Source organism: Chaetodon trifascialis, chromosome 5 (genome assembly GCF_039877785.1).
Source record: "Chaetodon trifascialis isolate fChaTrf1 chromosome 5, fChaTrf1.hap1, whole genome shotgun sequence".
Lineage (NCBI taxonomy): Eukaryota > Metazoa > Chordata > Actinopteri > Chaetodontiformes > Chaetodontidae > Chaetodon > Chaetodon trifascialis.
The window spans coordinates 11,877,334-11,891,136 of record NC_092060.1 but is presented as its reverse complement, the minus strand read 5'-3'; the positions used below and the strand labels follow the sequence as shown (position 1 = coordinate 11,891,136).

The window sequence follows — 13,803 nt, the reverse complement described above, 5'->3', positions numbered from 1 at the left end:
GTGAGTGAGAGAAAGAGATGGAGGGAGGGAGAGAGAAGTTGGGGGGGCAGACAAGTGTGCCAGCAGTGATTCAGCCAGTTGTCAGGTTTCAGTGAGGATTTTAGGATTATAGAGGTACAGGAATGCATGTTAGGATACAACAATGCGGAGGGAGAGGATACAAAAGATGCTAAAATGACATAAAGGAGGAATCCAAACACAGGAGCAGGTTACAGACCTGTTCTCAGGATGTCCAGCAACTGGGGGAGTGAGACAGTTTATTTAAGTTCTCTTCTGAAAACAGGGAGTGGACCAGTCCCAGCTCTCAGATCAGCATGTGATGTGAAGCATAGATTCCTATAAGCTGAGTCCTCACAGATTTACAGGACCATGAGAGCCTTGTGGAAAGTGTGCATTGCAGCAGGTCTGCCTGTCTGAGCCAGCTCGGGCTTTTGCGAGTCCATGACTTCAATCTCCCAACTGTTAGATAAAGATCAGGTCCCTGCTGGCTGTTATATTTGGCTTGCTCCCCGGGCTCTGTAGAGTGGTCCTTCAGTTAATCTTGTCAGGAGTCTTTGCGGCGCATTTAATTTACCGTCATTGAGAGTGACAGTTGATTGAGATTTGGGCGGGTGCCCATCAGTCTGTGAGCCAGCAACATTTCACAGCTGCCGTAGATAGACAACACTGGGTTTCTTTGCTCCTTGTGCAGGGTTGTGTCACAGTTGTTATTTTGGGAGCTTCAGTTCCGCTTTTCTTCTGGGTTAATGAGCAATTAGCAAATACGTTTCCTGTTGGTCCAGCCTTGTCATTGTTTAATCTGGCCGCTAACAGAGAGGAGGAGAGGAGCGAGACTGTGTGATGAGGTGCAGGATTGTTATCGACAGAACATGAAAGACAGACACAGGGAAGCAGAGCAGAAAGAGGCTTTCTGACGTACACCTTGGGGTTTGTTTAGACTTGTCAGTCTGACCTTTGCCCTTTCTGCTGATATACTGAACCCATGCCCCCCTGACCTTTGCCCCTTGTCTGTGCAGCAATGGAGGTGTTGGTGAGTGAGGTCGGTGTACTGCTGCAGATGCTGGACCAGGAGAACCTCAGCTCCTCCACGCAGGAGAAGAAGACCTCTGTGTGGAATCTCCTGCAGCAGATACAGCCATCAGGTTAGTGAGAGGAGGAAGGACAGATGAAATGACTTTTGTCTGTGTGTTAACAAACAACAAATAAGTATGTTTGTTCTTTCCTGTCCTTCGGTTTCAGGAACAGACTTCATCTACATGAACTCCGCAGTGTTCAGAAATGGCACCAGCTTTGTGGAGTCCCTCTTTGAGACATTTGGTGAGTTTCAGTTCCAAAATGGCACTGTTAAATACATACTGTGAGTTTAAATGTATGTTGTGTGTTGTTTTATAGATTGTGAGCTGGGTGACCTAAAGGATGTTACAGATGAGCTGAAAGAAGACAAGAACACACAAGCTGACGCTTTAAAACAGGCAAGTGGCCAATATAAATTCCCAACTTAGGACGCCGAATGAGGGAATTATGTTGTTGTAAGATGTTGTATGCTGTCCATTTTTTTCAGCACTCACTATCCAAATGCTACTTTGCAAACGACTGTTACACCTCTCAATGACCTGCGGAGAAAAAGCTAAGAAAAACAGAGATTGTATTCCAAGTTGTGGGGGTTTCCCATGCACACATGCTCATCACTCTGCAAGCTGTTGGAAGAGTTAAGATTTAGGGACCCGCCCAGAGCCCATATGCCTAATTTATGGATATCATTTTGAGGGTTATACTTTATCTCTTTGATGATGTAGGTCTTAGCCTGTGAATCAAATTCTTCCATGGTTTCAGAGGAAATTTGAGAGTTGTGTTTGTGTGCCTCCCTTCGCAGGGCTGTGCAGACTCACCAGCCCCACACTCAGCTGACTCTCCTCCGCCTCTGCCCACAACGCCTCCTCCTGAGGAGTACTATGAGGAAGCAGTGCCCCTCAGTCCTGGCAAGATGCCAGAGTACATCATTGCACGAGGTCAGCATCTCCCCCACCTGTGCTGAACTCATATAGCACTTTTACAAACATGATTACAAAGTGCAAGTTGGATGTTGCAACATAATTACTGATTAGGGTTTTTTTCATGTCTTCCATTTTCAGTCAGGCCTAGTCCTCCCAACTCTATTGAGGATGGGTATGAAGATGCTGAAAACAACTATCCCCCCACCTGCATAAACACACATCGCAAAAACTCCTGTGAGCTGAGTTAACCTCCAAAACTTACAAGATTATATAACAAAACTGCCTTTTTTAACCTAAAATAAAACCCACTTTACCTTCTCTGTCGTTGCTTGCTTAGACAATGACTCTGATGCTCTGAGCAGTTCCTACGAGTCCTACGAGGAGGATGAGGAAGACAGAAGCCCTGGCGTCCGACTCACTCATCAGTGGCCCTCAGATGAGAGCTCCATGCCACCTGCCAGGGACTGTCGCATCTGCGCCTTCCTGCTGCGCAAGAAACGTTTTGGCCAGTGGGCGAAGCAGCTCACTGTCATACGGGAGAACAGACTACAGGTGAGACGCCTTCAGGAAAGCATGCATTCAGGATGCAGACACAGCCTCTTTTCCTCTCCCTTAACTTACAGTACCCTACGTGTCCTCTTTTCTGCAGTGCTATAAGAGTTCCAAGGACACATGCCCCTATGTGGACCTGCTGCTGCCCCAGTGCACTGTCGTCTATGCACCCAAAGACAGCAAGAGGAAGCACCATGAACTCCGGTTCACCTTGCCCAACGGAGATGCACTGGTGCTGGCCGTACAAAGCAAGGAGCAGGCCCACAGATGGCTCAGGGTAAGCTACACTTCAAAATGATATGTATGCATGCGAGAATCCAGACTGGCAACGCAGCCACCAATCTCGTCGACAGTCACTGGAAGTGGGTTTGACAGTGTGGAAAAACAAACCTCAAAGGGAAGCGTACAGTCCAGAGTGACACACGTAAAATATCCCCACAGGTCGTTAGAGAGGTGAGCGGTCAGAGCGCAGGACCCGAGGAAACTGCGTCTCCTGTCATTCCAAGAAAAACTGAACTTGACAAGGTAAGTGTCCCAGCACGTCCCTGTGGATTTTACCCCGAAGACATAATTTATATTCGCAGCTGAGGTGAGGAAAAGTCGGTGGCAAGCAGCAATTGTGTTGTCACCATCAATTTTCTTGAACAATTGCTTGGCTCGATACAGGACAAGGTGATACCTGTAGTTGGCTTGCAGAACAAAGAGGAGATATGTAAGGTGTTAAGGCAGCAATGATAGGGGTGGTAGTGAGTCAGTGTTGGAACAGGCACATCCTCTTTAAAGTTTACCAACCTGTCAGAACACAAAACCGCACAAGGCATGTCATGAATGAAGGCACAGAATGACAAGAGAGGAGCCTCCATCGAGCTGATGGGAGGAAAAAACAGTGGACAAGTCTGTTTGTGTCATTATGTGTTCATGTTTATGAGACAGACCATGAGAGAATGAAAAGAGGCTTGTCAGTAATTGTCTCAAGTATGGTTATTAAGCCCTTCATTTGTCTAGTCTAGCTCAGTAGGATTTGGGCGCTTCGGTCTAAACCTGTGCTTCTTCCTCAGAGGTTATCTGCTGAGAGGAACACATCAGATTCAGACGGCGTGGGTGTGTCGACTGGAGAGAACGGTGAGAAATTTTAACTCAGGGTTGACTTAATAGCTTTGTTTCAGCTGCATTTGTCTCACGGTCCTTGCTCAGTTTTCATTGCACCACTTAACATCCGTATTGCTGTATTCATCTTTTGTGGGTTGGACGGTGGAGGCGGGAGAGACTTAATGTTTATATATATGGAATATGTGGATTTAATTACTCTGAAATGTTGATGTGTTGATTTGTTTGGTTCTCAAACACTTCTGTATAATTAAGTGCCAAGTCGGATATATCACAGCGTCCCAAACATCTGACTTTCCAGACTTTCATAATTACAACTTGGATGTTGACGTGAAGACATTTTATAAGTCATAAACAGAAATGCTGCATGAGGTCAGCTGAGCTGAGCTTTCTGAGCTAAGTGGGCCTTTAGTTTCCACACATGAACAAAAAGCAACTGTTTGATTCCTCTTCCATGTAGGCAAGGTGAAACGGGGGGCTTTCGCTGCGGGCCGTAAAATCACACGTATCATCAGCTTCTCCAAGAAGAAGCCCACTCGGACAGGGGATCCGCAGATATCCTACAGCGACCCTCGACAAGGTCAGAGCCTGCTTCGCTGTCACTCTGTTGCTTGTGGCCTCTGAGCTTGCAGACGCGTCATTTTTCTTTCTCTTCTCACCATGTAGGCTACCTGTCGTTGCTGGTGAATCAGGTGTGGCGGGAGCAGTGGTGTTGTGTGTGCAGAGGCTCCCTGCGCTTCTACCACGACAAAGGAGACCCTCGGACCTCCCTGCCTTCACTTCCTCTGCACGGCTGCGAGGTGGTTCCGGGGCTGGGACCCAAACATCCCTTTGCCTTCCGAATCCTGCGGAGCAGTACAGAGGTTGCTGCTCTGGAGGTAACTACGCATTTATTCTTTATTTTAAAGCTGCACCAGTAACATTAACAGGAGTTCAGTCATGATTTGACCTGTCACTTTAAAGGCAAGCAGCTCTGAGGAACTTGGAAGGTGGCTCGGTGTCCTCTTGGCAGAGACAGGCTCCGCGACAGATCCAGAGTCACTGCATTACGACTACGTTGACGTGGATACCATTGCTAACATTCGCGACGCTGCACGGCATTCCTTCCTGTGAGTGAGACCCAGAGGGGGGAGCTGGAATATTTGGACGAGGTCAACGCTCGGCCATTGACCAAAGCAGTGATGTTTAGACCTCATGCAGATTTCATTTCCCTTTGTTCTCCGACCCTAGGTGGGCCACATCCTCCAGCAGTACCTCCACAGACTCCAGAACGTATGATGAGGTCCCTAATGAGAGCGAGCAGGTGGGTCACATGCACTCAGACACATTTTCAGGCTCACTCAAACCTTTTTTACTTTGATGTGACAAGATTGGAAGCTGCATGTCTGTGTATGTGCAGCTGTTGGGGACTGTCACTGTCTGAATATGACGCCCCATTTCAGTCACCCGAACAGACAGACAGTACTCTGTTACACGCCTATCAATGACGGCTTTTTTGTAGGCCAGGGAAAAGGCAGTGTGTGGGCAAGGAAAAAAAAGTCGAGAAGAAAAAAAGAAAAAGCCGTCAAACTGGTGACAGGAAGGCAAGAGGTCATTGCAGTTTTACAGCCAGTAAACCCCTTTCTAAACCCCACTGACTTGCACTTAAACACATACTTCTCACCACCTTACAGCCACAAACACACACGCTTTCAGAGGTCTCAAACCAATAAATCAGAAGATTTGTTTATTGCTAAGCCTAATATACAAACTTTGCCTTTTTTTCATCTGCCTGTCCTTTTCGCATCCTCCCACATCTGTCATGTCCCCCACCCCCTCTCTACTCCACCCAGTCAAGGGAGAACCACAGGCAGCAGTCTGGGAATCAGGGGAAGCGGCGCTCAAGTTTCTCCAGCAGCGACTCTGACAGAACTAAGCCATTAGTCTCCCTCAAACGAACAGGCTCAAGTAAGTGCATTTTAGTTGGTTTTCCAAAGTTGCTGTATCTCCAGTGTTGTGCCTCTTTAATCCTTTGGGGTGTACAAATTCACGGTCATAAACCTTGAGCTGTTATCCTATTTTCCCCTCTCCTCTCAATCATCTTCTCACTTTCCATCCATAATCTCACCCCTCTTCACTCGCCTCTCCCATTCACTGCGTTGTGTCGGTTGGTCTCTGCAGAGATGAGCGTCCTGTGTTTAGGAAAGTGATATTGGTGTGGTCGGCTGTCTCGGTGCTCCTCAGTGCTGGTTCACAGGCCTTCACCGCGACGTTCTGACACATCAAAGAGCCAGCGCTCTCCAGAGCTGAGAGCTTGCAGAAAGTAACCTGAGATTTATTGGACACTCACATTAGATTCGCTGCCTTGCCTCCTGACCTCTCCCTCTGCAGGAGCGTGCATGTGCTTATCTTTTATTTATGCATCGTATCATTGTTATCTCCCAAAACTCTTTGTTTGAATCATGAATAAGGTCAAACTTGTGTTCTACACTTTTGTGTAAGTTAGTAGAGGTGGCGTCATACTGTTCAAGTGAGGAGGAGGACATTAACAAAGACAGGCAGAGACATCACCATGAGATGTTTTGTCTTCTTCCCATAACCCCTGCACATTCGACCCTTCACCTTTGCTCTCCTCTGACATCTCCATCCAGACGCCAACCAGTATGGAAGGTATGGGAAAACACGAGCCGAAGAGGATGCTAAGCGTTACCTGAAAGAGAAAGAGGAGCTGGAAAGAGAGAGAGATGGCATACGAAATGCACTCGTGACCCTCAGACAGGAGAAGACAGAGCTGAGGGAAGAGCTGAAGACGGCCTCTGGTAAGGAGATATGAAGCATAACATGGAGCATGTGATACACAAACTCTTCTCAGCCAATGCTACAGCATAGCTACAACTAAGTAAAAACTGCATACCAGATTTAAAGACAGGAGTATCGGCAACAGAATTAATCACAAGTAAGAGAAGTCATTAGTCAATAGAATGGCTTCTGCCACTGTTACAGTACTGTATTGTTGGATTATCTTTACTACTTAAGTAAAGTAAAAGTACTGCAAAACTATACTTACAGTGAGTACATTAACCACCAATTGTGTGCGTGTGTGTGCATGCCTGCGTGTGTGTGTGCATGTGTGTGTGTGTGTGTGTGTGTGTGTGTGTGTGTTTCTGTGGAGCAGACAGGAGGAAATCCACTCTGAACAAGCGTGTGTCTCAGCTGGACGACGCCTGTCGAGCTAAGGAGGCGGAGAGGGTGGACCTGGAGCTCCGGCTGACTCAGGTCCAGGAAAACCTGAAGAAGAGCCTGGCCAGTGGAGTGCTGGGTGAGCCTGTTGAGGCCAAACCCCCCGTTAAGGTACATTCATTGCTGAAATACATGTTCATACCTGCCTGCATGCACATTTTTTTATTCACTTCTTTTGCATTTCCTCTCCGGATAGGCCGCCAGCAAGAAGACTCAGAACATCTACAATGACTCATTACCAGTAAACTGTGCCTTAGAAATGCGCCGTAGACCTCCATCTGTTTATGCTTCTACAGGAACCGTCATGCAGAAGGCAAAGGTAAGTCAGACTGTGTTCTCCGCCTTCAGCCACTGTCTGATCAATCCCTCAGCCTGTCGTAATGGACAGATTTCTGTGTCAGGGCTCACAGGGGGTTAATGGAACCACAGCAGCACATGTCATCATCTAATGGGGTTTCACAGCTCACACATTACTAGATAGACGGTCTGTGTGTGTTGATGCAGGCACTTACAAGAGTTACAATTAAGAACCTGTCCACTAGCTCCTGCTTTCACAATAAGATTCATAGTCTATCTACAATAATGATCGAACCAGCCTCTTAATTTGCATTTCTGTTTAATTGTGCATGAAAATGAATTTATAAAAATCTAAATTAAGCATTTTTTTTTTACAAAGGATGGTCTTAACTTATTGCTCTCATTATGAAAATTGTATTTCTTTAAGGCTTAATTGCCTTGCACTGATAATCATAATGATCCTATTTTAACATTGTTTCTGTGCTTTCTGTCGCTGTAGGAATGGGAGTCGAAGAAAGGAACCTAAGAGCAGAATCATGCAAAAGACTTGAGAAACAAAGATTGGATTTCAGGATCTGACTCTTGTGACGTTCAATCCCACTGAGGATCATCTTCCATCTGCACCCCAAAGCACAGACATGTTTCATTTTGGATCACAGAGAAAATAGACTGTAATGAAAGAAATAAGCCACCAGGTGGAGGTACATCTCACTGAATATTTACTCTTCTGTCATCCTGAAAGGACTTTTCCAAATGTGAGAGAGTCAAAGACTGCTCACGGTCTGTGCTCAAGTATTTTCGTTGTCTTTGGTGATTCCAATGTGGCAAAGAGAAGAGCGAGAAAGCAGGGTTTGTCAAAGAAAGATGCAAGAAAAGTGTATTGAAAAGCAATGTGAGTGCATAGTGTGCAGCTTTGTGTTGCATACGGTGAAATGTGGCCGTGTGGGAAATGTGAAGATGGAGGCAGTTTAAGCCATGACGTGTCTGCTATATCATGTCGTATTTTCTGGCCGTACAGAGTGAGCCATGACTACTGTTTTGTATGTTTTATACTTTTATGCCGTTCTGTGTTTCTTTTCTCATCAGAACACTTGCCTGTCAGAGGTAGGACTGTATTATCTGACTGCACTTATTAGCTTCCCCTCTCAGGTTGAAGCTGTGCTCAACAGCAAGATAAATGCGACACCCCCTCAACCCTTTTTGGCACACATTCAAAAAGAGTTAAACACTTCTGCTCGAGATAATGGAGTGACTAACGAAGTGGTGCTATTCAGTGATGGGAAAGTCTCCACTTTTAACAACGTTTCTGCTGAACCCGTGGTTGACATTTGCACTTTACTGTTCTCCCACCTGGATGAGGGAATAATATATGTGTGTCTTATTCTCAAACATTTGATCTCTAGTCATCTGTTATAATGCAGACACTGAACTTCTTCTTCATTAAAATACACCACCATGTTCCCAGTCACTGATTTATTCTTTTATTTCCCCATGAAATGCTGTGAGGTCAATATTGTTCCATACAAACAAGGAATGAATGCCAAAATAAGAAGAAAAAACACATCTATAGCAGTTAATGAAGGCAGTTCAATGCAGCGCAGTATAGCATGATGCAGTTCAGGCAGCCTAGTGTTTATAGATAATTGACTCATCCTCATTTTTGTCTAGGGAGTTGTCAGTAAATAGACAGATACAAGCGTTTTGTGTCACTTTTACATGTTCCATTCATAATTGATTAATGCTTAATACAGAGTTTGACACAATGAAGAAATTAAAATGCTTTCCGTCCCATTGTAGGCCTGTCTGTGGAACAAAAAGGTGTTCTCTATGTTATACAAAATGCTTATCAGCATCAGCTTAGATCCAGGCAGTGGCAACTGGCATTGGGTCCCAAATGAGGAGGTAGAGCAGCTTCAGGGTGGTGAAATTAATAATGCAGCAGCTTGGAGGCAGCGCTCAGAGGAAGAGATAGTAAAGCCAGTAGAGGATATTGACAAAGAGGAACGCCGTGGGGAAAACAGTGCGAGCGTGGCGATCAATATTGTGTGGATTTTCCACAGTGAAGACGGATACTGCCCTACGACCGCAGCCCTGTCCTGCCGTCTTCTCTTTTGATCCACCATTGTTGCTAGAGTCACAGGTCGCTGACTGCTTTGTGGGCTCCTCTGCGGTGGAGCCGACCTCCGTGGACTGGTTTGGCTGGGTGCTGGTGACGACGGGGATGGAGCCGTTTCCATTCGATTCATTGAGCTCCCTCAGAAGATCCTGGTAGACAGACAAATAACAGTGTTTTCATTATGGAATAAAGTTTTTCATGTGTAAATGTGGACCGCTTCCTCACCCTGTGTAGATCCTCTATGGTCTGGTGCTGCATGGTGCAGAAGTGAGCACAGGCGTACTCCAGCAGGGCACCAAAGATGAAGGTGAAGCAGATTCCCAGGTAAACGTCGATGGCCTTGATGAAGCAGTTGGCATTGGGCAGGGAAGTGCGGGCGCCCATCATCAGTGTCGTCATTGTCAGGACTGTTGTCACACCTGGAAGATATGTCACAGTGGATGATAGTCCACGAATCTCTCATCTATGTGTTGACAGTCAGTTCAAATGTGGAAATGTGTTGAACTGATCACATCAGTTTATAATTAGTTGTCAAGACTTCAGTTGTTATTGAATGACTAAGGCAACGGTCCTCCTATCGTCCACTTTAAACCACCATACATGTATTAACGTAGTATTAAAATTATGGTAAGGGCCAAGCTTTAGTAGATTTTTTTTTCAATGTAGACTGTAAAAAAGTTGAAATAAGGTCATACACTGAATCAAAATGTAATGAGGATTTTTTTCTCATGGCAGTTCAAATGCATGCACTTAAATGTACCAATATCACAATACTTGGAAGAGATCTGGCACTGACCAATGCATGTCCTGGCTGGGACAGAGGACTGGCTGATCCAGAAAGAGACCCAGGAGAGAACCACCAGCAGAATGGAGGGAACGTACGTCTCCAGGATGAAGAACAGCACATTCCTACGCAGCGCAAAATGCAACACCAGTTTGGGGTATTGTCCTGTGAAGAGACACAGAAGGTCAAGTCCTCTTTAAAAGAAAATGATTTTAAAGATGTTCTTTAACTCCACTCGTGAGGGGCATTCTGGGAGTTGAAGTGTCCTACCTGTCTCATACACAGCCTCTGAGACTGTAGTGTAGTAGCTCTCTACGCTGTACTGAGCCAGCCGCAGTGTGTTAAGACCCCTCACTGAATCATTCCCTCTGGTCCAGTAGAACACCACATCCTGCAGGTTGTAGCCCCCTGACCCCACACACACACAGACACAAAGGTGTGATAATGAAGGTTTGATTAATCCGACCTGCTTAAGATAACATTTTCCCTTCAGTTTAATACTCACTACACGGATGATGACAATGATGATGGTGAAGATGAGATGATGGTGATTTATGTCCATCTACACATTTGACGGATGGCTGATGGAGGTCACAGGTACTCACAGCTCTCCAGCTGCAGGGTGCACACCTGTCTGTCCATGGGGTACTTGGTCAGGTCCATGTTGCAGGCAATTGTCGCCGTGATGCTGTTGTATAGTTACAGCAAGTTCATTAGGAAAAACACTGTTACTCTTTTGATGCAGGACAGGGCAGTTAATAATTACTGTAGCTCCCTGAGCAACAATTACAAGAACAAAGACTCACGTCTGAAGAGTCAACATCAGTCATTTCTGTATCTGAAGCATTAATTATGAAGAAGTAGCTGGAATTCAGTGACAGAGTCTGAGCACTGGAATGATGCATTAGGTCACTAAGGATATCATAGTGTCTTCTTTCTGTATATTGTAGAAGAAAGTAAACCAATGAAGTGGGATCTATCTCTCGGCTTCATAAAATCAGACTCACCGATAATTATGAGTCAAAATGTCTCAAGACGAATGAGGAAAACCCTGAATACCCTTCACCCTTCAATGCTGCCCTTTCTGTCCAAAATAAACCCATCTTGTCATAATAAAGGTCTGTAACAGTCTGACGACACATTTTTTACTGTGGCTGCAGGGGACTCTGCCAAACCTCGCTAACACAATCTGAACCATTTGAAGGGCATGAGAAACATGGCATTCCCTCAAGTTACATGACTGATTGATGATACATAAGTGTTTCTTTTTCTTTATGTGATACAACCCAGGGCCAATTCACGGTTGATTACCATGACAATCATGAAAAAAACCAACAACCTGGAAATCTTTTCTCTTCTCTTCCTACGCTTCCCTTTCATTTCCTGTTCTCCCTGGTCAGCTCCCTCAAACAAATATCAAATGTCAGTAAATGTCAAATCAATATACACTAAATCTGTCAATATACCGGAGGGCGTAAAGAACAGTTCCGTTGCTGAAGATGCGTATGAGGCGGTTTTCCACCGTGACGTCATGCAGGAAGGAGCGCTTGGAGTCCGGGATGAAGGTGTCAGGGATCCAGAGCAGCGACACGAGGCGCCCGTCCACGCTGATGCTCTCATTGCCCGGGAACACCAGCCTGGAATCGCGCCACCGCTGACGGAGGAAGATGGTTGCAGTGTAGTCCTGCAAAGTTGAGGGAAAGAAGATGCAAAGCTCTCATGCATCCATTAATTTCTCCAATCATTCAAATACTGGGACAAAAGAATAGCGGGAAGAGTGGTATACCATGTTGATTTCAGAGATGGCGTCGATGCTGGCGATATCGAGACTCATCCCAATTTCAACAGGGCCCTCTATCACAGACAGAGACACAGGAAGGTTTGGATGTAAGTCCACTTTCAATTACAAGCACACATGTAGAGCAGCCTCTTCCGGTCGAAATGGATCATTATCAAGCTCATTCCTACCATTGAAGTTCGGCCTGAGGTAGCGGTTGTATCCTTTCATCAGCTTCTGGATTGTTGGCAGAAGCTGAGAGTCGTTCCACTCTCCAAAGTGATGGCTAGAATACATACAACCACTGACAGAGGAGAGATGAAGAAGAAATGAGATAGAAATGGGCTGTAAAAGTTCCTTTTCAACCAATATAGGTTTCAATACGAGCATGCGTTCTTAAAAAAACTGTACAAGTGTTTTCAACTTTGGGACTCTCACCCCTGTGTGAAGCTCAGGCAGAGGATCAGCAGCGTGTGCAGCAGGGCGGACATTGTGGATCAGCAGGCAGGGGTGAGCACTTGGGGGAGATGTGGTAAACCAAAATATTAACAAATATACCACAAGCCATTGTCCCTCACGCTCACATCTTATGGGATAGCACCGTTTGGCCATAGGGTGGCAGCGCCCAACTGAATGTGATCACAAATCTCAGGGGAAATAAGCAGCACAGCAGCCACTTTCACCCTTTGGTGTTAGAAAACTGCCCTCTCCCTGCTCTCAAACTTGTGAAATGCAGTGTGAACAAGTATTGATCTCCACCTGGCTGTTCCATGAATATATTAGCAGCCGCTCCATTAACCTCTCTCTCTCACACACACACACACAGACACACACTTAAGAACACTGAAAGAGATAAAGACAGTGACTAGATAAGTCAAGAGTGCACCTTAGTATTTACACGCTTGTTGTTCTGCGATGTGTGCTGTTTAGCTTGTCGACTGCTGATTTATGGGACCACTTCCTCATGGTTTATTCACAAATCTTCCCTGATAACCATGTCTCCAACTCATCAAGAATTCCCTGTTGTCTGGATGATGCTCACCGTCACTTCCCTCCCTCATTCCCTTGCAGATAAATCTCAGTCAGTAATAGACTTCAGCCCTCCTCGCCTGTTCATTTTCACCCAAACAATCTGAATGCATCGCACATGTGTTTGTGTTTCCAGCTATTCCCAAAGCAAACATTACAATGACATGTCAGAACCTCAGCAAAGCATTCCCATTAAAAATTCTATGTATTATTTACACAGCGCTGCCATTCTAAGTGATGATGCACAGGAACACGGTTGATTTCCTTTGCTGTTAGGTGCTGCTTGTTTTTATGCTCGCTGTTGATTAGATTAATTCATGCCACCGTATTTCTCTGTTTTCATTAATGCTTGTTTACGGTTTTGTAGCTTCAGCTGAAGTCTCAGTTGTGTTGGTTTGTGCATGCGCCCTTCCTTCTTGAATTGCCTGAGCGTGCACATCCAAATAAATATTCACTTTTAAACTGCATTTCATCATTTCATACTAGAAAGATTTCTCTCTAGCTTTACATTTTTACACACACACACACACACACACACACACACACACACACACACACACACACACACACACACAGTTTCTACATCCTCAGGTTTGTCTCATCGTCCTTATCTCCGTCTCCTACCTGTTTCAGCCTCCCGCTTCTTTCTCCACCTCAGGTCACTCCTCTTCTCTTTCCACTCTTTCCTTTGTTTCCTCCTCTACTCTTCTTCCTCTCTCTGGCCCAGATGTTGTGAGTGGCTGAGGGTGCGCTCCTTCCTCGGTTATTTGTGATTATATCCCAGTGTTTCTTCCATACACCAATAAAAGCACGGTTGCTTCTGTGATGTGGTCCTGGTGTGTGGGCTACTGTTGGTTGTTTTACTGTCTGTGCATCTCCCTGTGTCTCTCTGCACAGCTGTATTCATCTCCCCACAGAGCCTCTGTGC

The 13,803-nt window shown here is 45.5% G+C and overlaps 2 protein-coding genes across 3 annotated transcripts in view; one reads left to right on the top strand and one right to left on the bottom strand.

Annotated features, from left to right (window-relative positions):
* The window catches only part of afap1l1a (actin filament associated protein 1-like 1a), a 23,365-nt gene extending 14,729 nt beyond the window's left edge, over positions 1-8,636 (top strand). For both annotated transcript variants that reach the window (XM_070962987.1, XM_070962986.1), the window contains exons 2-19: positions 1,017-1,142; positions 1,240-1,317; positions 1,393-1,472; positions 1,874-2,009; positions 2,133-2,228; positions 2,332-2,546; positions 2,644-2,823; positions 2,988-3,071; positions 3,605-3,668; positions 4,114-4,233; positions 4,320-4,531; positions 4,617-4,762; positions 4,884-4,956; positions 5,486-5,600; positions 6,284-6,451; positions 6,808-6,983; positions 7,069-7,191; positions 7,669-8,636. In XM_070962987.1, the coding sequence (XP_070819088.1) occupies positions 1,017-1,142; positions 1,240-1,317; positions 1,393-1,472; positions 1,874-2,009; positions 2,133-2,228; positions 2,332-2,546; positions 2,644-2,823; positions 2,988-3,071; positions 3,605-3,668; positions 4,114-4,233; positions 4,320-4,531; positions 4,617-4,762; positions 4,884-4,956; positions 5,486-5,600; positions 6,284-6,451; positions 6,808-6,983; positions 7,069-7,191; positions 7,669-7,695 (2,219 nt within the window). In that variant the 3' untranslated portion in view covers positions 7,696-8,636. The remainder of the gene's footprint in view (positions 1-1,016; positions 1,143-1,239; positions 1,318-1,392; positions 1,473-1,873; positions 2,010-2,132; positions 2,229-2,331; positions 2,547-2,643; positions 2,824-2,987; positions 3,072-3,604; positions 3,669-4,113; positions 4,234-4,319; positions 4,532-4,616; positions 4,763-4,883; positions 4,957-5,485; positions 5,601-6,283; positions 6,452-6,807; positions 6,984-7,068; positions 7,192-7,668) is intronic.
* On the bottom strand, positions 8,636-13,803 carry gabrp (gamma-aminobutyric acid type A receptor subunit pi). The gene is made up of 10 exons (XM_070962989.1): positions 13,500-13,803; positions 12,285-12,363; positions 12,038-12,150; positions 11,856-11,923; positions 11,536-11,753; positions 10,675-10,757; positions 10,340-10,477; positions 10,082-10,234; positions 9,511-9,704; positions 8,636-9,434 (listed from the first exon to the last, which is right to left on the bottom strand). The coding sequence occupies exons 2-10, from the start codon at positions 12,335-12,337 to the stop codon at positions 9,126-9,128; spliced, it is 1,329 nt and encodes a 442-aa protein (XP_070819090.1). The 5' UTR covers positions 12,338-12,363; positions 13,500-13,803; the 3' UTR covers positions 8,636-9,125.